This window comes from Dermacentor albipictus, chromosome 2, assembly GCF_038994185.2.
Source record: "Dermacentor albipictus isolate Rhodes 1998 colony chromosome 2, USDA_Dalb.pri_finalv2, whole genome shotgun sequence".
Taxonomy (NCBI): domain Eukaryota; kingdom Metazoa; phylum Arthropoda; class Arachnida; order Ixodida; family Ixodidae; genus Dermacentor; species Dermacentor albipictus.
This window is the reverse complement of record NC_091822.1, coordinates 90,724,268-90,749,632: the sequence shown is the minus strand read 5'-3', so window position 1 is coordinate 90,749,632 and position 25,365 is coordinate 90,724,268. Positions and strand designations below refer to the sequence as shown.

At 52.3% G+C, this 25,365-nt stretch overlaps 1 protein-coding gene across 7 annotated transcripts in view; it reads left to right on the top strand.

Annotated features, from left to right (window-relative positions):
* The window catches only part of LOC135901024 (monocarboxylate transporter 12-like), an 85,661-nt gene that overhangs the window by 27,078 nt on the left and 33,218 nt on the right, over positions 1-25,365 (top strand). For all 7 annotated transcript variants that reach the window (XM_070532978.1, XM_070532977.1, XM_070532980.1 and 4 more), the window contains one exon: positions 21,474-22,295. In XM_070532978.1, coding sequence (XP_070389079.1) covers positions 21,474-22,295 — 822 coding nt within the window. The remainder of the gene's footprint in view (positions 1-21,473; positions 22,296-25,365) is intronic.

The window sequence follows — 25,365 nt, the reverse complement described above, 5'->3', positions numbered from 1 at the left end:
TTGAGTTTGCCCTTGTGCCTTACGGTTTGGTGAATGCGGGCAAACTTCTCAAAGGCTCATGGACGAGGTTACGCACGGACTCCCATCCATTTTCTTCTACGTTGACCACATTCCAGTTGCAAGTCACAGGGACGAAGAGCACGAAGAGCACCTTCGCCTTCTATTTGAGCGACTGGATGAACACGTCCTGGTCCTAAAGTCCCAGAAATTCATTGTCGGTGTTTAAGCCATGGATTTCATCAACCATCGCATTTCCCCCCAAGGCATGAAGCCACTGGAATCACGGGTGCGTGCAATCGAGGACTTCCCCTTTCCAACATCTTCCGAAAGTTGCGGGAGTTTCTGGGGCTCACAAATTTTCACAGGGCTTCTTACCATCCTGTGCGCAAGTTCTTCAGCCAATTAATGATCTACTGCGTCGCGACTCCAATACAAAGAAATAAATAATAAATAAATAAATAAATGCCTATCTTCCACTTATCCTCCCAGCACGAACTCTCCTTCCAGGAAACCAAAATATAGTTGGCAACTGCAGTGTTGCTGATTCATCCGTTGCCCAACGCGCCCGCTCGCCGTATGGTAGAAGTGTTGACCAGGGCAGTGGGTGCAGTACTACAGCACTGGAAGTACTACAGACTGGAAGCTGCTGGGTTTCTTCCTAATGTGCCTCGAACATATAGAATCTCGCTACAGCACTATCAGGAGGGAGATGTTGGCCACCTATTGCGCTGCCAAGAATTACCGTGTTTTATTGAAGGCTATAGCTTTAATATTTTCACCGACCACAAGCCATTAACGTTCATTTTTAAGAACAACAGTTCCTCGTACTCAGAACGTGAGCTTCGGCAACTTTGCTTTATCTCCATACTACGCCATATGCCTGGAACTGAAAATCAGGCAGCTGAGAAATTGTCGCCGCTTGGCTCTCTGCCTACTGACTCTGCGGATTTCTACGCTCTAGCCTCCGCCCGGGAAAACGACCCCCAGCTGCGACAATTGCTGGAAACAGCCTCGTCTCTTCAGCCTGTGGAGTTGCCACTTTCCTACGCAACATTGGTCAAGTGCGACATATCGCAGGCAGCTCCTCGTCCGTTTGTGCCCCATCAATTATGGCGCCAATATCCGATTGACTGCATGGCACGTGCCTTCATAACGCCTCGGCTTACCACCCACAGAACGGCATGGTCGAGCGTCTCCACCGACAACTGAAGGCTATTTGATCCGCACCGATGGCACCGGCTGTTGGAATCTCAGCGCTGCCACCGGCTGTTGGAACCTCAGTGCTGACACCCGTTGTTGCAACCGGACCGTTGGCGCCCGTTGTTGCGAATGGGTCGCAAGCCCCAAGGGTAGCGTTGGCCTGGCGGCCTGGGGCACACTGGAAGCATCCGAAGGTCCCAGCAAAGCATGAGGCGACTGCTAACAGAACAACTTGTTTATTCTAGCATCGCAAAGAGCGGGCGGTCAGGTCGACCGAAGTAGAGAGACGGGAGAGCACGTTACTCAACAGAAGAAATCGGAGCCTCTCTCCTGGCGTCCGGGGGCAGCTGCTCTTATACTCTTGGCGTCGCGGGCAAGAAGGAAGGTCACGGAACGACACCACGTGACAGCGGCGACGGACGGACTGAGAGACACGTTGGGACAAGGAGGTGACGCATCAGCCGGGCCGGCGCCGGTCAGACCTCCTCGCTTCACACTGGGGGAGCTCCTCTCCCCGGCTGCCGCGCTTTGACAAGCGTGGGCACACACACACACACGCACACACAAAGACACGTGGCACTGAACATGCCGGGACGCGCTCGGCGGGGATGCGTCGCGGCCGCTCCGAACGGGCCAAAATGTCCGCCGCTTTGAACGAAGCCCCGACGTCCGTTGCATCCGCGCCGGCCATATCGCGCGTTGTAGGCGAAACGTAACAGACCGCCCCGCCGGGGGAGGGAGATCGCGATGGTCAGGGGACTGCATCCGCAGTCCGGAGGGATGTCGCTCGATGATGCTCATAACCGAAGTCGGTCGTCCCTCGGCGTTTCTTGAGCGCAGCGCACCGAGAAGGCCTCGTTCTCACGTTCAGGTTCACACAGGACACTGCAAAGTGACTTCAGGAGAGTTGCCATTTTTGTTCTCTTTCCCAGCAAGCGTTAGAACTGCGCCGAAACTCAGCCGCTCAGTCAGCAAGCACGGCACAACCCTCACTAAGCCATGCCAGGCTCTTTCCCCTTTTATACTACTGCCTAGTTCCTTACAGTGGTCTAGCAGCACTCAGAACGTGTCCACAAATTGGAAAATTGCACTAGAAAGCACATCATCACTTTGAAACACTACACAAAAGCAATATGTCAAAAATCCTGCCTCAGGAAGAAAAACATCAACAACAAACAATTTTTGAGGCTGATTCCCACGTTAGGGGCTTCGACTTAAGCCATCGGCGTTACCGTTGAGACTCCCCTTTTTGTAACGCACCTCAAAGGAATGTTGTTGCAAAGCGAGGCTCCAGCGCAGGAGGCGGCCATTTGTGAAATAGATGGTCTGCAGCCATTGGAGAGGGCAGTGATCCGTCTCGAAACATGCGATGCGGAGATCGCAGCGAGCGACCGTACACTAGCTCAGCTGGCGAAAACCCCGTAGCTGCATGCAGCGCGGTCCTCAATGCAAACATCACCCCAGGCAGAAACAGCTCCCAGTCAGTTTGTTGTTCAAATCACAATGCTCTCAACACGCGCTTCATGACGGAGTGGAGCTTCTCAACGGAATTCGACTGGGGGTGGTGCACCGAGCTGTGTAACAGCTTTACCCCGCACCTTTCGAGAAAGGCTGTCGTCAAAGCGCTAGTAAACACTGTGCCCTGATCTGATTGGATTTCCGCAGGAAAACCAACTCGCGCAAATATGGACAGTAGTGCATTGACTATCTCAACTGAGCTGAGTTCTTTAAGCGGCACTGCTTCAGGGAACTTTGTCGCTGGGCAGATCACAGTCAAAATGTGTCTGTACCCCGTGGCTGTTGCCGGCAGAGGTCCCACTGTGTCAATAACGAGCCGTCTAAAAGGCTCCGTAATGATAGGTACCAACTTCAACGGCGCCCTCGATTTGTCCCCTGGTTTGCCCACCCGCTGACAGGTGTCACATGTCTTCACAAAGTGGTCTGCGTCCCGAAAACACCCTGGCCAATAGTACTCTTGCAAGAGACGGTCCTTAGTTTTCTTAACTCCTAGGTGTCCGGACCACGAACCCCCATGAGACAAGCGCAACAGATCCTGACGGTAGCACTGAGGCACGATCAGCTGATCGAACTCCACTCCCCTGCGGTCTAGATACTTCCGGTACAGGACCCCACCTCTTTCCACAAAACGAGCATTTTTCTTGGCGACGCCTTCCTTGACAATGCAGCGTATGTTTTCTAGGCTGCCATCCTTCTTTTGCTCGGCTATCAAAGTCGACCGGCTGACTTTTAGCAACCTATTAAGTCCGTCTGACGTAGGCGCGACGAGCAAATCTGCAGATAGCTCTTCTAACTTTCCCGCATCGGGAATTTCTTCTCCAGTATCTGGTGCCTTTAACGCTACAGGCTCAATTTTATTCAGTTCGGGCGTGCTCTGAATATCAGCTTGCTGCGCCTCTGACCCTTTCTCATCGTTCGACAACGTCGGCCCCGCAACTACCGCCTTTGCAGCGAGCTCCCGAACCTTCGATCTGGTTAAGGCCTGAACGCTAGCCTCACCAAACAAAAGCCCCTTCTCGCGCAGGAGGTGATCGGACCTGTTCGAAAATAGGTACGGGTACTGAGGGGGCAGCATAGATGACACTGCCGCCTCCGTCTCAAGTGCACCGAAAGGTCCTTCAATAAGCACTTTTGCTACGGGCAGACACACGCTGTGAGCTTCCACGGCTTGCTTGATCCATGCGCACTCGCCCGTGAACATATCGGGTTCTACGTAAGAGGGGTGAACTACATCCATCGTAGCTGCGGAATCGCGAAGCACTCGGCACTCTTTCCCGTTCACGAGGAGGTCTCGCATGTAAGGCTCGAGAAGCTTCATGTTCTCGTCAGTGCTGCATAACGACAAAAACACGACTTTTGTTTTTGTTTCTGGACACTGCGCCGAAAAATGACCCGGCTTCTGACACGTATAACAAACGCGCGCTTGCCTCGTCTCGAACCGCTTTCTGCGTTCGGCTTCGGTTGCCGCCGTCTCCTTACGTTCGGTCGGACTGCTTTCACTCGCATCCGCACTACGTGTGTCCCCCTTTGCTCTCATGGGCGTGAACTTCGGCCTCTCAAACTTGGAGCCAAATTCACCCTTTTGACCGTCCTTAGCTCCGCGAGCCCGACGCGTCACAAACTCTTCGGCTAGCTCAGCGGCTCTAGCCACCGTACTAACGTCTGGCCTATCCAAGACCCAGTAGCGCACGTTCTCAGGTAACCGACTATAAAACTGTTCTAGCCTGAAACACTGCAGAACTTTCTCGTGGTCACCAAACACTTTCTCTTCTTTGAGCCACTCCTGTATGTTTGACATTAGCCTGTAGGCAAACTCTGTATATGACTCACTTTTGCCTTTCTCATTTTCTCGAAACTTCCGACGGAACGCCTCCGCTGACAGCCTGTACTTTTTTAGCAGACTCGATTTCACTTTGTCGAAATCCTCTGCCTCCTCTCTCTCCAAGCGAGCGACTACGTCGGCAGCCTCGCCGGGTAACAAAGTGAGCAAGCGCTGTGGCCACGTTTCCCGAGGGAACCCCTGCTTCTCGCACGTTCGCTCAAAGTTAACCAGGAACAAACCAATGTCCTCTCCAAGGTTAAACGGCCGCATTAGGTCAGTCATTTTGAACAATACTCGTTCTCCTGCACCGTGTGCCTGATTTCCATTACGAGCGCGTTCCATCTCTACCTCGAGACGCTTCATTTCCAAAGCGTGGTCGCGCTGTTCTTTTTCTTTCTGCTCTTTTCGTTCACGCTCATCTTTTTTGCTCTTTTCGTTCACGCTCATCTTTCTCTTGTTGCTCTCTAAGTTCGCGCTCCTGTCTTTTTGCCGTCTCCCTCTCCTCAATGGTCTCAAGCAATTCCGACAGCTCGTCATCCTCAGCTCCTAACTCAAGAATAGCACTTAGCAGTTCTGGTTTTCTGAGTTTGTCTGAGACATCCAGACCCAACTCTCTTGCAAGCTCCAACAATTTCGGTTTGCGCAACGACTTCAAATCCATGGCTGCTCTGAATGCTGCTTTCTCTACTGCTTACTATTGTCTTGCCGCAAACTAACCCGGCAGCAACGACAACCACAATTACCAGCTCTGTTTCTGACACTAACAAAAGCCTGGCAAAACTCAGAAGAAGAAAGTCCCGCACTCACCAAACCTTGCAGCCAAGAATTCAGCGCAGTGGTTCCGCTGCAGGCAACCAGTCATCACACAGGGCTCGTTGCACTGCTCCCGGATGGTCGTTGTGCTGCTCAGCATACAGTCAACCGCATATCTTCGCTGCTGGCCTCCGTTGTCGCGATCTCACCGCTGGCAACCAGCTATTTGATCCGCACCGATGGCACCGGCTGTTGGAATCTCAGCGCTGCCACCGGCTGTTGGAACCTCAGTGCTGACACCCGTTGTTGCAACCGGACCGTTGGCGCCCGTTGTTGCGAATGGGTCGCAAGCCCCAAGGGTAGCGTTGGCCTGGCGGCCTGGGGCACACTGGAAGCATCCGAAGGTCCCAGCAAAGCACGAGGCGACTGCTAACAGAACAACTTGTTTATTCTAGCATCGCAAAGAGCGGGCGGTCAGGTCGACCGAAGTAGAGAGACGGGAGAGCACGTTACCCAACAGAAGAAATCGGAGCCTCTCTCCGGGCGTCCGGGGGCAGCTGCTCTTATACTCTTGGCGTCGCGGGCAAGAAGGAAGGTCACGGGACGACACCACGTGACAGCGGCGACGGACGGACTGAGAGACACGTTGGGACAAGGAGGTGACGCATCAGCCGGGCCCGCGCCGGTCAGACCTCCTCGCTTCACACTGGGGGAGCTCCCCTCCCCGGCTGCCGCGCTTTGACAAGCGTGGACACACACACACACACGCACACACAAAGACACGTGGCACTGAACATGCCGGGAGGCGCTCGGCGGGGATGCGTCGCGGCCGCTCCGAACGGGCCAAAATGTCCGCCGCTTTGAACGAAGCCCCGACGTCCGTTGCATCCGCGCCGGCCATATCGCGCGTCGTAGGCGAAACGTAACAAGGCGTCATTGACCGCCCCGCTCGACAGACAGCACTGGGTGGAAAGGCCATCTGTAGTACTACTGGGTCTGAGAACAACAATCAAGCATACCCTCGGTGTCAGCGCAGCCGAGATGCTCTATGGGTCAGAAATCCGCGTTCCAGGCCAGTTTTTGTGCGCCCAGCAAGGCACTTCACCAGCGGCCGCGCAGCATTAATCCTGTATTCCTTGATCAACCAGCTTCGACCCAATATATCGCCCGCCGGCTACCTGTGTTTAGTTTCCTGACAATGGACACAACCACACACGCCTTTCTGCGACACGAGTCTATCAAGCCACCATTGACTCCTTCCTTCGAAGGCCCCTTTCGTGTGGTTTCGCGTTCAGAGAAAACCTTGAAGATTGACGTTCACGGCAAAGGAAACTGTGGTGCGACCGCGTGCAACCAGCGTATCTTGAACATTACCTCTTGGTTCCTTCCGCCATTCACGCATAAGCCTCCGTCATTCTACGGCGAACGAACCCTTGTAGCGACCGTCCGTCAGGTCATTGTTCCCGCCATGGGGACCATTGCCCCTTGCTCTGAAAATTCAGCTTACCTCGCCGTGCCTAGCCATGGGGATGATGGTCTCTTGCTCTTTATTGGAACTGAAGCGGCTGCCTAACTAGAGCGCCACCAGTGCCACTCGGCAAACCCTCTTTTACTTTTGAATAAAGCCAGGCGACTCTCCTTTCTCAAGCTGTCAAAACGTGCATTGCTTGACTCGGCTAAACCGAGCTCCTGACAATCCTCACACAAACTGGGCGAAAACGACAGCTTTTACCGACTTTGTCACACTGAGAAACCACCGGTTAAACTCTGCAGACAAATGCAATGCGCTAACTAAACCTCGCCACCAGAAATCCGGCCAAGACCAAGCCAGCGCGTGTAGTTACACGTGCTGTTGCATCTCATGCAGACAACCAGTGGATATCAATTCGCACTGCTGGCACCAGTTTTTACAAGCGCATGTGCACCCAGTACCATGGAGGTAGCGCGGTCCTAGCTGTCTGGAGCTTGACCAGGACGTTAGGCCCAGGGAGAAACGCAAGACGATCGACGTAACGAGTAACACGGACTTTAATTACATCACTACGGAGCGGTAAGCCCTACAAGCTTCGTAACGGAGAGCGCCAGACACTATATAAACTTGTGCTGAATGCTGAAGTGCATTTGCGGCGACATATTTTATAGCCTTTCGGGAACACCCACAGTTGCGGCTGCCACTCGGTATCTTAGTTATTAAGCACAACATATTTTCCGAGTACCGTTCGCGCAGCCGAAGGAAGGACACTGACGCGTACACACGCACACTCATGCACCGCGGGAGTCTCCTTCGCCGAGTAGAAGGAGAAAAGAGGTTATCAAAATAAATTATGGAGTGGCAGCCCTCACAGATTCTTACCATCAGAAGCGAAGCCAGCGCTTTTCGTTACTTCACCCATGAAAGCGTGCCTAACTACACGGAGAACAGTCGCAGTTAAACCGCTCTTGATCTGGTAATATAACTTTTAGGCTAATTGGAAGACACCAGAATGATGTCTCTGGCAAAAATATTGCCGTAGGCTGCGTCATGACAACATGATCTCCCGTGCAAGTTACCAAGACGTTCAAGCTTCAACTTAAAACCAGCGGCAAAGACAGACACATCGAGAAGGATCTGTGCGGCAAAACAGGCCTTGTGAATATAATGGAACGCGGGCAGGAAACGCTTCCTGTTCTCCGCCAAATGTTAATCGACTCCCATGGTAAGATGGAGTCGGCTAGCTTCACCTTTAGGATATCATCTTCAGTTGAGAAGCTTTCTTGACCACTGTTTGGAAGGAGCGAATGCGCATATGTTAACCGTCTCGCTCGATCGCTGAAAAGAGAAAACAGTGCCGAACCGACGCAGACATAGGAGGGTCGCGCGCGCCGCGTGGAAGGAGGCGAGAATGCGCGCGATGGCTAAGGAACGTCTGTTCGCCATTGTAGCCTAATAAATAAATAAATAAATAAAATATGGTGTTCTACGTGCCAAAACCATGATCTGACTATGAGGCCCACCGTAAGGGGGGACACCGGAAATTCGGACCACCTAGTGTTTTTTTAACGTACACCTACATTTATGTACACAGGTATTTTTGCATTTCGCCCACATCAAAATGCGGCTGCCGGGCCCGCGACATTCCGCGACCTCGTGCTTAGCAGGCGAACACCACAGCCACTAAGAAAGCATGGCGGGTGTTGCCTTCTAGGCGTTTTTCAACAGCTGTCATTGCTCGGCGTACTTGGAATATTGCGGATTTCGCCGTGGTATTGGCAGCGTGACACAGATTGTTTCGTTCATCACACGGGTCAGTCGTAACAACAATGCGCATAGAATGGGAACTTTATTTCGCTATAGAGAGCCACTTCACGTGGTCCTGTAAATTGGTTATATGGCTCTGGTTCGAGGGAAGTCAGACTGCCATGCAGTCTGCTGCTTACGTCTCAAAACTGCTAAAGCATGCCGTTGGCCTTCAGCGTCAGGTAATTTGAACAAACGCAACACTTGGAAAAAGGAAGCACTGCCATGAGAGCAACGACTCAGTCCTTCACAAAGACTGACACTAAGGACCTTGGTATGTCCTTGGTGTCAGTCTTTGTTGGGTTCGCATGATATGACCAATAAAAATCGGGCCCCTGAGTTAACCTCCTTTCTTCTCGTTTACTTTCTTCAATAGTGATTCGTAGTGTAAGTGATGTATGCTTCTTTCCGAAAAACTTTTATAAATGGAACGAACCAGATGAGCAAACCTGGGCGTCGCCACACCAAGAACAGCACGAGTGCACTTGAATCGTTGCTGATATTCTTAATGCGTGCCCATTGTCACGAGCTGTGTAAAATACTCTGAGGTCGCCATGTTCACATGAGTGACGTTATTCATGTTCACTCACACACATTTCTCCTACTGTAGTGCAAGTCCGAGTGAGAGTTTGAATGTATGTGCGAAATAGGGGACGTAAATACAAGAGTAATTCCGAGATGTAAATAATACATTCAGGGACATTACGTGCTAAAACCATGATCTGCTTATGATGCACGCCGCAGTGGGATACTCCGGTTTACTTTTGACTAACTAGGGTTCTTTAACATAAATATATATTTATATTTTAGCAGCGGAGCTGTTTAAGCTTTAGTTCCGCCGTGGAGCGTTACCGGAAAACTGAGCCCAGGCAGGTGGCTTTGGCCCAGGTGTGGGCTGACTTGCGTTGCCTAGCGACCACCTGCGAGAGCACCGAGCGACGTAACCTCCTCGCAACCCACGCGCGTGGGGCGGAGTCGTGACGTCACAGGTGAATAAACGCACGGAACAGCCGGCCCGGTAAGGGAGCTGCAACGCTTGATTTCGTCGGACGTGCGTTCCTGCAGCTCCGGCTTTTGAAGTGTTTTTTTCCCTTTGGAACTGAACTGTGGAATTCGAGCACCTTTGGCCGTTCCTCGTAGCCAGTCCACCTGTGACACCGAACCGAGCCATGGAGGAATCCGGGAGCATCCCGAGGGCAAGACAGCGTCGCCTAAAGCGAGTCAGAATCCTTTAGGTTTAGTCATCTCATCGCGCGAACAGCGATCCCGCCAAGGCGCAATAATGCCACACACGACACAGCAGCTGCGGCAGCAGTTACCTGTAGAGATTATGGTGACTATTCCTGCTGCTGAGATGATAACCGCCACCAACGAAGAGACCATGGAAGACGAGGTAGAAGACCCGCGAGCACTGGCGTCTCAGTGCAACGCTGCATCACCGGGCGCGTCTCCCATGCTTGCCTCGTCAGTTGCTCCTGCCCAAAAGCGTCTGTGTCTGCTCAATGCTGGCGCTCTCCCGGAACGCCCATCTAACAGCCCCCATAGATCGTACTATGTTGCAATCCATCCAAAGGAAGGCTACAAGAGAGAAGAGATCCTTATGACGACGCTTCAGAAGACGCTCGTTTCTTGCATCACCGCGACGGGCTTCTCAGGCTACACATATCACCGAGCCTTTAACACGGCGTCCATGTGGGTGCCGTCCTTAGAAAAAATCTGGCTGTGGCTTAGCTAAGGTTAAGCCCAGGATGCGAAGCATACTAGCCTTTATTTTAACGCGATAGCGTTAAGGAGCTCGTGTCGCAGAAAAGCCGGTGTCGTCGGCGTCGGCTCAGGCGTGCGGCGCTTGCTCAGGCGCACATTTCGTTGTCGCGCCGAACGCTGCGTTGCTCGACGCTCACCGCGTCCGATGCGGGGCGCGTAGTCGCTGCGCCGTAGCAAAGCCACCTAGAAACAGTCTCTGTAGCACGCCGCAGCCTTCGCTTCTCATTCCAACGAGCAGCTCTGTCTCCAGGAGGCATCTCACCTCGTGAGTGTCTAGCAGAGGCAAGCGCAGCTGCTTATATATCGCCGCGACGCCGCGAGCGACGGCGCGAGTTGGAGCCCCGTTTCTCCTCTGTCGTGACGTCACGGTCGCGTGGTATTGAAGGCGACACCGCCGCGCCTGAGGAGCTGGGTTGAGCTCTAGTAATATGCTTCGCATAAAAATGAGCGCACATTTGTGCACATTAACAGCAATCACCTTTCCCTATGGACGCGTCCTGCCCATTCAAGCATACCTGCCCTTTGGCACGGGCATCTGTCGCTCCGTGGTAACAGGGGTCGATCCGGATGAATCGCCGGAAACCCTATGTGATGCTTTGACTTGCGACACTCATCATGTGCTGCTATCTCGCGAACTAGGGCGTGGTCGCACATGCCTGGTAACAGTTTCAGGACCCGCTACCACACCCAACTGGTTCATCTACAATGGGTGCGTCTTTTGACCTCGTTCATACCGCCCAAGCGTAGTAGACTGTTATCAGTGCCTACAACAACGCCACATGCGTGCATCGTGCGGTAACCCGGCTCCAGTGCCGACAAATGAGCCAAACACCTCCCAAGCCTTTCGATGTGGTCTATTCAAATCCAATGACCATTCAATAAGGAATCGCGCTTGCCCAACGAAACGTAAGGCTCAGAAAAGTAAAGGCAAATTTCGCACTTTTCGCCCTACTCCACATACCCAGGACCTGTTGGTGTCTCCCAACCCCTTCGCTCCACTACCAGAAGAGGATGAAGCCATCGAGGAAGATGACCCTTCAACATCTAAGGAGGTATCTACTCACAGGCAACATACAGAGACGTTGCTAGCCGGACTGGTCACATATATCGTCCGTCTACAACAACGGCCCAGGAGAAACTTTTAAAGGAATTGGGTGACATCGATCGCAACATTGAAAGATTGCAAACGGAATTATCCAAACTCAACTCTCGCTGCAACCGCCTTGTCACTGCGAGCACTTCGTCGACAACAAGTAGGTCATCGGCGGCGCAAATGCCTCATAAATCTCCTCCAACAGTGCCGGCGTCAAGTACTGCGTCTGTGCGTGAACCTGCGCCTAAACTCGCCTCTGACCCGGCATCGCGTCTGCGTTATGTCGAGCAACAGTTACAGGCCCTAACTGCCACTCTTTCGGAGCACTTATTATGATGGCTGCCACAATGGCCTCTAACCCGCCTTCATACGTAGTTCAATGAAACTGTCGGGGTCTCGCTAACAACGTTGGTGAACTCCGAGAACGCATTCACTTGGGCTCACTTCGAGCTTCGGCGTTCCTCCTGCAGGAGCAGAATTCTATTCCTCGAATCTCGGGGTTTACTAGCTACGCAAGACCTTCCTTTCCAGATCGCCGTGCGTGCCTGTAAGGTGAGAAACCAAGCAAATCAACTATATATGTTCGAACCTCTCTCGTTCAGACGGCTATAACTATGGTGACATGGTGGACTGCGTGGCAAGAGGTCGTGGCTGCAGAGGTGCAACTCTCTCAGTCTGCCAATGTGCTTGTATCGGGTTATGTGCGTGTCCACTCGGGAGAGGCCTTCGTGTAGGGTGGATCACCTGGCTTCGCCGGTATCATCTTGGCTATCGTATTCTCAGATTTCAATGCTCCTCACCGTGAGTGGGGGTACTCTGTGTCCAGTGAACGTGGACGTGTCATCGTTGATACTCTCACCCAGAACAATTTTAGTCCGATTAATGGCGTATCCGTGCCTACAAGGCGTTGCCACCATATTCCACCATAATTGCCACCATAAATTGCCACCATATTCACCAGACCTGGCCGGGTGCTTGGGCCATCAGACAGTTACCGGGCATCGGGAACCAGACTGCTGGGGGAGTGATCAACATCTCATTCGGCTCGGCCTAGCCCCTATGAAAACCGACCGCCTCCGTCGCCAATGTAGGGGGATCGAATGGGACACGTTTCGTGCTTCCTTATCAAGGGACGCTCTCGCCCCTCTATGCGACCCCATTCCAATGTTACAATCGGCGGTCAAACCAGCCACTTTAACGTCATGGGTTGAAGAATCTTGTCCGGCACCCGTTCTTCGACTCTTACAGCTTTGGGCACAGCGCCGCCAGGCAGAGGTTCATGCCAGGCGACACCCAGATTCCCTGGAGGCTCAACGCCGCCACCGTCAGCTAACAGCTGCAGCTAGATGCCACGAACTCCGCTTCTCACGTCAACGCTGGTTGGCGTGGTGTTCTTCGCTAGGTCCGACCACCAGCGCCACCTCAATTTGGAGAAAGGTCCGAGCAATGGAAGTTGGTGGATGATCTCCTGACCCGGGTTCCAGCGCGTGCCTCGCGTCTGGCAAAATTGCAGACGTCTTTGCATTTGACTTGGCGCAGGCATTATTTCCCGGTTAGGATATGCAACCACCTGGGGTTTCCGCCCGATTTACGCTTCCGCCGAGTACAGGGCGCTCTCATCAGCTCATGTTATGGCTGGGATACAGTCTCCGTTCACGGAAGTCCAAAAACAAGAAAGGGGCTGGCAGATGGAATGGCACACTGTGATATAAAATCTTTTAAACTGGGTTGAAGTACCTCAGACAGGCTGGCCAACGTTTCGAGAGGTGGACCTATCTTCGTCAAAGGCGGCCTCGTCATCCTCGGCGTGTTAGTTTTAAAGGGTTAGTGCAGTGACGTCACGTGCGGGTGTTGTCGCTGGCGGCTGGTTTTAAAGAGAGAGATTACAAGAGGGAACAGGCGCTGTCGTCCGACGTCTGTGAGCCTCATTCTCAAGACGAAGGGACAAGAGCGTGAGAGTGGGCACGCGGGGAGGAAAGAAAAGAAATAGAAGCAGAAAAAAGGGAAAAAAAGGAAAAAAAGGAGGGGGAGCCAGGGCCGTACCAATACACAACAAGGGGGGGGGGTGAAAGAAAAAGAAAGAGAAAATGAAATCTTTAAGAAATACGGGGGCTTGGGAGCGTGTTGGGGATGCGAAAGGTTAGGAGGTGTTCAGGGGGAGTCGTTGGCGGCATGTTTTTGAGGCATTAGAACGGCCGGTCAAGCAATAGGTCGAGTAATTTTGAAATAGTTAAGGTGGCGACGAGGAGTCTGCGGTGCAATGTGTGGGGTGACTGAAAGGCAGTGGCATGGTCTTTCAAGGGGCACTGCCCCACGCGCTTAACGTACGTGTCGTTACGGCGGCATCCAGAAGGCGATACTCTGGGTTGAGGCGCCGAGAAAGGCATATTGACTTCTCGGCGCCTCATTATGGTCTCATTATGGAAATTGTTGGAATGCATGGTGGCTAACCATCTGCAGTGGTGGCAAGACGTAAATCACTGGTATCATTCCTCGCAAGTTGGCTTCCGCTCCCACCTTGGTGCTGAAGGCAGCCTAGGTCGCTTGTCCTCTATAGTTTTGATTGGAGGCCGATCGACCCAAGTGAGGTCCATTCTCGACGTGGATGTGCACAAGGTATACGACCACGTCAGCCACGCTGCCCTCGTTGAAGTGCTACGCTGGATTCTTTTACCCGCCCACATATGCAAGTTTATTCATAACTTTCTTACATCTCGTTAATTCGCCATCCGGATCAACAAAGACAATGTGGGATCCTTTGCGCCACATCGCGGTGTACCGCAACTGTCAGTGTTGGCCCCCATAGTTTTCAACTTTAGCCTCCTACCTTTGGCATGGCGATTGCGCGACATTACTGACCTGCACACACTCATTTATGCGGATGACATCACAGTCTGGAGCGTCCACCCGTCTCTCCAAATTCAAGCCACAAGGTTACATCTCGCTTTTACATAGATCAGTGGTGTTCTTTTGTTGGACTCACGCTGTCGCCTCAAAAGACGGCTCTGCTTTCATTCGCGAATGCGCGCGGCCGCCGTGCGTTTAACACCAGCCATATCACCCTTCGCTTGCACGGAAGCAGAATTTCAGTCATCAACTCACTCCGAGTCCTCGGCCCGGACCTGTACGATTCCGGCTCCGCCGGCCCCTGAATTCGCACAGCATATCAGAAGACATCCCAAATGCTGCAACTTATCCGTAGGATTTCTCAAAAGTAGGGTGCTGCCACAACCACCATCGCCCGCCTCCTCATACGTACTGTGCTGCAGCCAAAATTGATATACCAAGCCCAGTTTCACCACATGACACGAGCAGAGTGGGACTGCTTGGAATCTATCAATCGAGCCGCAATGCGGGTTATTACGGACCTCCCACAAATTACGCCTATTCACGCACTCGAGGCCGAAGCGCAAATAAATACGCTAGATGAACTGGTCCGCCAACGTCGCCGAGCTCGTTCTGCAAATTTCTATGATATCGCTGAAGCCGCAACTCTTGAGAAGAATATGGAGGACGGTTCAGTGATGCCCTGCGATGCCTGCCTGGCACGACCACCATGGCTTTATCAGCAAGTTAGGAACAATCGGCCTCTGACTCCCATACACACACGATCCGTTGGCCACCTGAGTGAGTCAAGTATAATAGCAAATAGCTCATCAACTACGAGTGCGAGCTCTTCCTGCAGACATGTAGCGTATATCGAGTCTAGCGTGTGTGATGATCGCGTCACGAGAGTTATCGGTAGCCAGGAAATATTGTCATGAATAGCAACCTGCTCGTGTGCTTGCTCCCCTGCCTGGCCGTCGAGACAGGCGGAGCTCTTGGCAATCTGAGACGCAATATCCATCCCCTGTCCGCTGCTTCCACCGTCTAGTAGGCACATTGACATCTTCACCGATACCCCAGCTGCCATCCGTTTTCTGCGGCTTGTTCTGAATTGCGACGTTTTGGCGCAGGAGATTCAGGACACAGTTGAGAAATTACCCGTTACAGTGCGTGTACAGTCGCCCAAATCTTTAACTGGTGTGCGGGAGCGGCGACTTTTCCGTGCGTCAGCGCTGTTTGACGGGGCGAGGCTGGAAACAGTCTGAGGCTAAGCGCATGCGGACAAAGCGCGCTCAGCTGGGCCCATCGTCTACTAGGCTGTTTCCAGCCTCGCCGCGTCATACGGCGCTGACGCCCGGAAAAGTCGCCGCTCCCGCACACCAGTTAAAGATTTGGGCGACTGTACAATGGATACGTCGCAATGCACATCCCAAACAAGCCATAGTGGATGCAGCAAGTCATAACAAAACTTCTCGTCCCAAACGCGAACTCGAGCTAAGCCGAGAAGAAACGCGACAACTCAGAAAGAGGATAGACGACCTAATTAAAGAAATGCAACCGCTCAGACGAGCGGGCTACTCGCCGATCAGAACGCCAACGCCACCACCGCAGGCCGTGGCACCAGTGCAGCAAAACACAGAGGAGAAAAGCTTTAATGATGAAATCAGGAATTTCATGACTAGCGTGCAAAACCAAATGCAACAGATGCAAAATCAGATGCAACAAACGCAACAAAAGATAGCTCTGCAGGACCAGAGCTTCCGTAACTACGTCAAAAATCAAAACACGCAGAAAACCACTAATGACGCCAGGGATAGGCTATACAATGACAGGCGATTCGGATCAGAAACCCAAGGTACAAGCAACAACAGTAACAACGCAGCATGGCAGGACAAAACCAACTAGAAGTATGGCAGTGGAACTGCAGGGGGTACAAGCGCAAGCAAGGACTCCTGCAACAGCTCATATCTACGCGAGAAAATCCACCAGATATAATCATGCTACAGGAAACCAATAATACCCCCGCACTCAGGGGCTACACGTGCCAGGAGAGTGGCCGCACCGCGACCCTCATAAGTAACAAAGTAGTAACCATAGCGCATAAAGAAATCGAGGACACCCAGATAGAACACGTGATCACGGAGGTGATTCCCAAAAAGAAAAGAAAGGCTAGAAGTACGTGCATAGTAAACTTGTACAGCCCACCTAAACAGACAAAAGGAAACTTTAATAACTTTTCGCGGAGGCCAAAAAATTGGCGGGACAAAACACCCTAATCATAGCGGGAGACTTTAACGCTAAAAGCCCGCGCTGGGGCTATAAGAAGGAAGACAAGAAGGGACGAGGCATCTGCACGGCGGCAGAAAACACCGGGTGTGAGCTGCTAACCGATGAAAACCAGCCGACTAGACAGGGAAACAGCGTCAGTCCAGACACGTGTCCCGACTTAACCTTTATCAGGGGCGCCAAGCAGGCAGAGTGGGAAAACCTGCTCGAGAACCTTGGCAGCGACCACCACATAATAGGAGTCAGCACGGTGGCAGACAATGTCAAGAGGAAAATTGGTACGGCTCGGCTGACGGATTGGGACGCCTTTAGAGCACACTGTCGACAGCTAAAGGGTAACATTACCTCGGTTGAAGAGTGGAGCCAGCAACTCAAGCAAATTCAGGAAATGTACACGCAAGAAGTGCATAGAACGGAACAAACACCGGAGGTAGACAAGCGGCTCCTCGGGCTCTGGGAGGCTAGACGCGGGCTCACCAAGAGATGGAAAAGACAAAAGCTAAATAAGAAGCTAAAGAAGAAGATAGCGGACATCACTAGGCAGACGGAGGAGTACGCGACGCAGCTGGCCAGACAGGGGTGGCAACAGTTTAGCAACTCGTTGAACGGGACCCTAAGTACGGCCAAAACGTGGCGCATCCTCAAGGCCCTAATGGACCCTAGCAAGAACAAGTCCGAAAGCGGCAAATCGATCCAAAGACTGGTCCACCAGTACGAAGGTCCCGAAGAGCAGCTTCTGAAAGAAGTCCGAGAGAAATGCTACGGGAAAGACCAAATCGAAGGTTACAAAGGAGATTATCTCGGTGAGGAAAACCCGAAAATGGACCGACCCATCACAAGAGAGGAGGTCACCGAGGCCGTGAGAGCGGCCACCAAGAATACAGCGGCGGGAGCGGACAAGATTCGAAACTCGCTCATAAGAAACCTAAGCGACGAGGCAGTCGATCAGCTGACGTCGTACCTCAACACGCTCTGGCAAGAGGGGAAGGTACCGGCGGAATGGAAACACGCCATCGTGGTCATGATACCCAAGCCGGGCAAGAAACTACAGATCGGGAATCTCAGGCCGATCTCGCTTACGTCGTGCCTGGGAAAACTGTATGAGAGAATAGTCACCAGAAGGATCCAGCAGCACCTGGAGAACGGGAGGTGGTACCCTGACAGCATGTATGGCTTCAGGGCCAACCTATCGACGCAGGACGTCCTCCTGCAACTCAAAGAGGAGGTACTCGACACAATGCCTAAGGCGGGTGAAAATGTTGTGATGGCGCTCGACATCAAAGGCGCCTTCGACAACGTCAGCCACGCGGCCATAATGGAGGGCCTCAACAACACCAACTGCGGAAGGAAAGTACACGACTACGTCAAGGACTTCCTAACCGACAGAACGGCAACGGTAGGACTGGGGGAGTTGAGGAGCGACACCTTCTCCACACCGTGTAAAGGCACACCCCAAGGCTCCGTGATATCGCCCGTGTTATTTAATGTGGCGATGATCGGCCTGGCAAAACGACTTGGCGAGATTCAGGGCATCCAACACGCGATGTACGCTGACGACGTCACGGTTTGGGTCACGCAAGGTTCACTGGGAGAAAAACAAGAGAAGCTACAAGAGGCTGCGCGCTGTGTCGAAAAGTACACCAGAGAGAGGGGACTGGTATGCTCCACAGAAAAATCCGAATTACTGAGAGTAGGTAGACACCCCACCCACGCAACGTTGGAAGTAACGCTTGATGGTCAAAACATCCCGGAAAAGAATATGATCAAAATCCTGGGCATGTGGCTACAGGGCAGCAGAAAATGCAGCCACACCATCAGCCTGCTGAGCAAAGTGACGGAGCAGGTGGGCCGGATAATCAACAGGGTCTCCCAAAAAAGATACGGCATGAAAGAGGAAGACACACTCAAACTCGTCGGCAGCCTGGTCGTCAGCCGAGTCATCTACTCGCTACCGTACCACGCGATGACCAAAGGAGAGAGGGAACAGGCGGACACGATAATCAGGAAAGCATACAAGGCGGCTCTCCATCTGCCGAAAAACACTTCAAACGAAAAACTGCTCCAACTGGGCATCAGCAACACTTTCAGCGAACTGGCGGAAGCCCTGCTTGAAACGCAAAAAGCCAGACTCAAAAGCACCCCTGCAGGGAGAGCGCTCCTGACTAGGCTGGGACGGGACACGAGTGGACACGTAGATAGATACGCAGACGTGCCCGACTGCTTAAGAAAAACAATAAGCGTTAGGCCAGTACCTAAGAACATGGACCCCAACCTCCACGAGAGCAGAAGGCAGGCGCGAGCCGAATACGTGGAAAAGACACTCGCGCTACTAGAGAACACGGTGTACACGGATGCTGCCACGTACCCGCGAGAAGGGAAGCGCATGGCCACGGTGGTGGTGGTGGACAGCGACGGGATTCTGATCACATGTGCGACGGCAAAGGCAGCCGACACAGCGGAGGCCGAAGAAATTGCCGTGGCGCTGGCGGCAGTAGAAGGATATAGGACAGGCAGGCCTCTAAACATCCTAACAGACTCGAAGGAAGCGTGCAGAAATTACACGCGGGGCAGGATTAGCAAAGCCACCCTCAGAATTCTTGGCGGAGCCAACTTCGCCGAGAGGAACGTTACGCACAAGTTAATTTGGATTCCGGCCCACGCAGGCATAGAGGGTAACGAAAGGGCAGACAGCCTAGCTCGAGAGACCACGTTCCGAGCAGAGCAGTCGCGCGCCCCGGAGTATCACCCACACGCTTGTGAGGGAGGATACACAGAAATCTTAAACTTATACAGAGGGACGAGAGCCAAATATCCCCTACCGCACAAAGCTCTAACGCAGGAGGAAGCAACGAGTTGGCGCAGATTGCAGACAAACTCCTTCCCAAATTTATACATCCTAAACAAAATGTACCCAACACAATATAGAGACACCTGCCCATGGTGCGGGGCCACACCCACACTATACCATGTCACATGGGAATGTAAACACAATAAATCATTCCACCAACACAATAACCCGAGTGCGGAGCAATGGGAGAGTCGGCTTACCAGCTGCGAGCTCACGGCCCAAAGGGCCTTAGTGCGGCACGCTAGTGAGGTAGCTAGGCTCAGTGGAGCCCTGGAATAGGGGCCCACCCTTGCTGGAAGAGGCTCCAAGTCGCCGGCGCCCAAGACGACCGAGACCTCGAGACGCTAAATCCTTGAAGGAACCAAAATAAAGTTTCTCTCTCTCTCTCTCTCGTCCACTTCCATTAGCCCCCACCTCTCCACAGACTAGGCTCCTCACAGAAAAAGAACACCTTCAGCGCGCCACGCGAGCACTTCTCTCACCGTGTGGCACCGACCTCCCTGGCGGCCTAGCGCGCTCGAGAGAGGTCTTGCTACGAAAGTTACGTCTCCGTGTCTCCCTCATATATGCGGTAACCTAGTCGTGGTTGGCACAGTACCGTGCCTCCATCAGGGATTCCTGCCCCTTCTGTCCCGCTCCCATCTGCGAGGTGGACAATGGGCACCTCCTGTGGACTTCCTCCTCTCTACATGCCCTCCGCCAGAAACACCTGCTTCGTTCGATGTGGACCACCCCCAGGCCGGCTGCCAGATGTAGACAGTTGGATCTTGGGGCCCCATCATCGGACATTGCTGGACTTCTTCCAAGAATCTGGCGTGTATCTGCACGTTTAAATGTTTCTTTATGCCAAAAGGCACGCTGTCGCAATAAAAAGGAAGTCGGCACGCGACACACCTCTCGCCTCTTCTACTCCGTGCGCACGTGCTGCTGCCATGGGAAGACTGAGCAAATTGCGGACGCCCGAAGAAGCGGCTTAACAGGAAGAGCCCCGTACTGCCAAGCAAGAAGTGACGCGTCGTTGCCAAAGCGATCAGGAACACTGCGCCAAAACTGCGGCTGAGAAGAGGCGATGCCGAGTCAAGGATCCCGAGTTTCAGTCAAGGGAACGCAAGGATCTGCGCCTGAACGCTCGGCGTCGCCGAGAAAGTGATCACAGCCTCCGACTGCTCGGAAACTTTCAGCCTCAAGCCCGCCGAGACACTAACCTCACAAACCTAGAAACAACTTCGCCAATCTATCATTACCTCGAAGACCCTAGACACGACTTAGCCAAGCCTACCAACAACTTAGAAAAACCTAGCATAACCTCGCAAAACCTAAAAACAACTTAAGCAAGCTACCTAAAAGCTAGGTTAATTATTTTAGATACTAGGGGTGTTTACGCATTTTGTCGCCAATGAAATGCAGCCGCAGTGGACTAGAAAAAACCCGCGTACTCGAGCTCACCAGCGCAATTCCATAGCCACTGGGCCACTGCGGCTGGTCTCAGTAAGTGTTCCTGAGCACAAGTGAGCGTTGATGAGTGGCAGGACAGCGGCGTCAGGACCAGTTAGTGCATTGCCAGAAAAAAAGCAAAATTGGGCGACTGTGAATGAGTGATTACTATATTTAGCAACGTGTAAATACATGCGCGTAAACGACTGAAGCTAAACCTCTGCATTGTAACCGTTCTCTTCACTGAGTTATGTTTTCTGTTCTATTCTGCCTCCATGTTCTTTTTACAATGCCTCCTCGTCCCCGCACAATTGGTTTGTGTATCGTACTGTCGGTCGCATCCTGTATAAGGTTCTGGTATGCCAAATGAGGGTAGAGGAGTGGCTACGGCAGTTGTAAAAATGGGGAGCAAGTGACGTACATAAACCACCTTGAGTATGCCACCCTGCATGTCTAGGGACTTGTTGTAGAAAGCTATGCCTGTGAGCAAGGCTGGTCAATGCAAATTTGAACGTATAATGCCGCGAAGGACTTCTCTGCGTGCATACAGACAAGGAACTGTTTTTTGTATAGCCAGACATCATTTGTGCTGCAGATTCTCTCATAGTGTCGTATTGGTTTCATGACATTGTTTTGCTCGCGCTATGTGCAGGTCTGGGCCTTGGCATGGTGATAACCATGCTGCAGGTACTCATCAGCATGTACTTCGAGCGGTACCGTGGAGCCGCCAACGGCATCATGTTCGCCGGATCCACTGCCTCTGCGTTCATCTTCACCCATATGCTGCTGTACTTTAGAGACACCTACGGCTTCCGAGGCAGCCTGCTGCTGTTTGGTGCGGTTCTCATGAACTTGGTCGCCTTGAGTCTCGCTTTCCAAGAGCCACCATGGGTTAAGAGAGACAGAATCAAGAGGAGAAAAGGCGCACAGGGGACAAGGAGGCCATCGATATTCACAGCGGATTCAAAGCATGGGAAAAACGTTTCCGCCACTGTGATAATGCTAAGAAACATTCTCGGAGTGCTCAAGTGTCCCATGGTGTACGTTCTCACGACCACGTGGCTAGCGTTCTGCTTCAACTACGACATTTTCTTCTCCACGATCGTGGACTTCGCCATGGACAAAGGGATGCCCCTGGAGGACACCGTGTCTTTCATCACCTACACGTCTATCACGGATCTCGTGGGAAGGGTTGTCCTTCCTATTTTCACTGATCGTGGGCTCCTGCAGCGGTCGACGTTAATCGTATTGAACTACTTTCTCCTTGGCTTGTGCACTATGTCACTGCCATTCTGCGACTCCTACTGGGTCCTGCTTGTGGCGTGTCTAGGCGTGGCCTTATTCCTCGGCTGTGCCATTACCATGCACAGCGTTCTGATGGCCCAGTATTTGGGAATCGAAAAACTTGCAGCAGGGTATACCGTTCTGGGCGCCCTATGTGGACCAGCACTCTTAGCAAAGGCCCCTTTCGTAGGTGAGCGTCATTTTCTCATTTGTTGCTGCTTGCATGAACAGTGCATAACTGATGCCGTTTAGGAAAGTGGGAACGACCGAAATGTGGGAGAGTTGTTTAGTTTGCATTGGTGGTAATAGGACTGAAAAGCTTGTCTTGCCGTGCAGACGAACGAAGAGCAGTTGTAAGGAATGTGGAGAAACGTGTGATGCTTACTAACACGCTTGTAAATTGACTCACGGCAGTGGCTTACACAGTACATTTTAATCACGCAATAACGCGCTGACTTGGGTTGGGTTGGTACCTGTGTGAAGAAAACGAGTAGCAGCTCTTGACAACGGGGCGTGACTGAGACGGACGAAGCGCTTATCTGGTTGCTCCTCCGATACCACTGCCGGAGGGTTAGTTCAAGACTGAACTCTTGATTGGGCGAACTTGTGCGCAGCAAAACAAACATTAAAAGTTCGGAAGCTGTTACAGTCTTGTAACAAAAGAAGGCGAAAGCCTGATGCACACATGGTGATACACACAGTTATAGGCTCGACGTTACACTTCTTTGTATGACATATTGGTAATGCATCAAGTTGTACAATCGGAGCTAGATTTCTTGCAAGATATAAGGAACCGCATAGGGAAGTACACGTGCGGAACTAAAGCAATCTTTTAACTACGGCCTAGCAGCACGCGCTTCCTCCACAGTTGCTTACTTCCGCGGCTGTCCTGGAGAGCAGCAAGAGCGTGTAGGCTCATCCATGGCCGGCCGCCGACAGCCGCCGCCGCCACTCCCAATGCGACGCCAATGCGCAGAATGCACCCTACTCATTTTCTGTGGCACACTTTCCGCGAGAGCAATTGCTAAATTGGAAATTCGGCAGAGACTTCAGACTCCTTCTCGATGGGAATGCGAAAACATGCCGTTTTTTGGTCCTCGAAACGTCACCAACGCGCTCATCTTACACACTCATGACGTGGCGCCACCGCACGCCCTAGGCGGTGAAAGCACGCCCTAGGCGGTGAGATGGCTGCGACGAGACATGTGTAGGCAGGCACACACTAGGCACACCTTTAGTGCCCCAGACACCTAGAGCAGTGTCCTTGCCTCGCACCCCAGCGGCACCGGTTCGATTACCGCCCAGAGCGAAGTGTACCAAATTTTCTTTCCGAAGCCACTAATTTACTTGCACTACGGGAACAACCCTGACCAATGGCAGGTGAATTCGAGTACATTTTTTAGCTTTTGTTTTTACTCTTTGCATCACTGGCCATTTTTCGTTACGGCGCAGTTTTACCAAGGGCACCGTCAGCATAGACATCTAAGGCTTTCGCTATAAAAAGCGTGTTCAAAGCGGTGAGCACAGTAGCCGTTTGTCGATATATGAACTTCGGGTCGAGCGCGTCGGCTACTTAAAGACGATTCATCGTACATTCCAGCACAATTCCTGGTGCTTGCGTATGTCGCAGAATATACACCACTATTAGCGTCGCGCACGCAATTTCATTAGGCGAGAATCCCTCGCTAAGAGATCAGCTACGGAATGCAAGAAAGTTACAATACAAAAAGGCGCACGTTGCGCCGAGTGAGAACTTTGTAACAGTTAGCCTGTGAGAAACGGTCACCCGAAACAAAAATAATGTACGCAAATTGGTCCAGTATGGAGGGGAACAACAGAGCGCTTCGTGCTCTGGTGTCGGCTACTGTGACGACACCGCACGAGAGCACTAAATGTCGTGAGCAAAGCTCGGCTCGTGTGCTCTGTCACTGAGTGCGGCCGCCGCCAAAATCGTCGCGAAGCGAATGCTCGTGCGTTTCAGAACTTGGCCACCAGTCAATATAAGAGAGAGAGAGAGAATATTCAATGACAGAAAGGTGGAGACATCGGCCTGAGGGAAGTCCCTCTAGCCTGCTACTTCAGGTTGGGGAAGGGTTTCGGGGCAATAACAGAGATATGATGTGAAGAGGAAGGATGGTGATTGTATGATGAATATGATGAGGACCGCACCACATACTTTTTCTGTGCAACGCGCACGTGTACGCTTCACAGCGCAGCACAGCTTTCTTCGTGGGCAGAGGTAGAAGTTAGTACAGAGTAGCTAGGAGACTGTCTATAGCTTTTATAATTTTGTCGGTGTTAGCGCCACTGGCGTATTTAAACCAGACAGTAGCAGATGCAGGGCATCGGTTATTTGTCGCAGCATAGCTTTGGTGACAGAGCCTGAGAGTGATATCTGAGTGCACTGTCCTTGCTCGCGCTGACAATCTAAGGCCCGTGTGCGCATCGGCAAGCGTGGCCATACATTCGATACCAGATTTGCGCGGCTGGTTTGAAACAATGGTTTAGAGAGATCTGTCGATGCCGATTCAACTAGCTTATGCAGGACCTGCGTAGTTAGAGCCAGGGAGCTCTCGTTTGGACCTACAGCTTGTCCACAGCGACGACGCGTTCGTCCCCGCCGGTGTTGCACTGACGCTGCCGCCTCATTGTAGAACATACTTGTCTTGCTCATATGGGTCAGGATCTCCTTTTTCTCTTTATTACAGTCCTTGGAATTCGCCTCGTGGGGTTCATCGCAATTCGAGCACTTCATTTCTTTTATTGTGCACGAAGATACGTCATGGCTGCCGGCACAGCGGAGGCATGCTGTCTGGCCTGTGCAGACAGCACTGACATGGCCTATCTTCGGGCACTTGTGACATTGCAGTGGGCACATAAGGACGCACAGGGTGACTCCCATATCCCACCTTGACATGATAAGGTAGCGTGTCTCCCTCGAAAGGAAGCTTTACGCTCGTCGAGCGACCGAAGCGGTGAAAATCGACGACCTTCCTTGTTGAAGACAGAATCCCTTGTAGCTCTTCGACGCGGATGTCAATCCGTACATTGGACATAACATCTGCCCTAGTTCCACGACTGTGCGCGATAAACGACCAGATTTCTGTGTCCTTGTGTGCGCCCGGTGTACAATTTTTCTAGGGCGGCCTGTCGCGCTACATACGCTGTGACTGCGTTTTTCTTGGTGCTCAAACGCACTTTGTCAATTCCTTTTGCAGCCACATTACCAAGGTAGTTGTTTAGAATGTGTCCGTGTACAG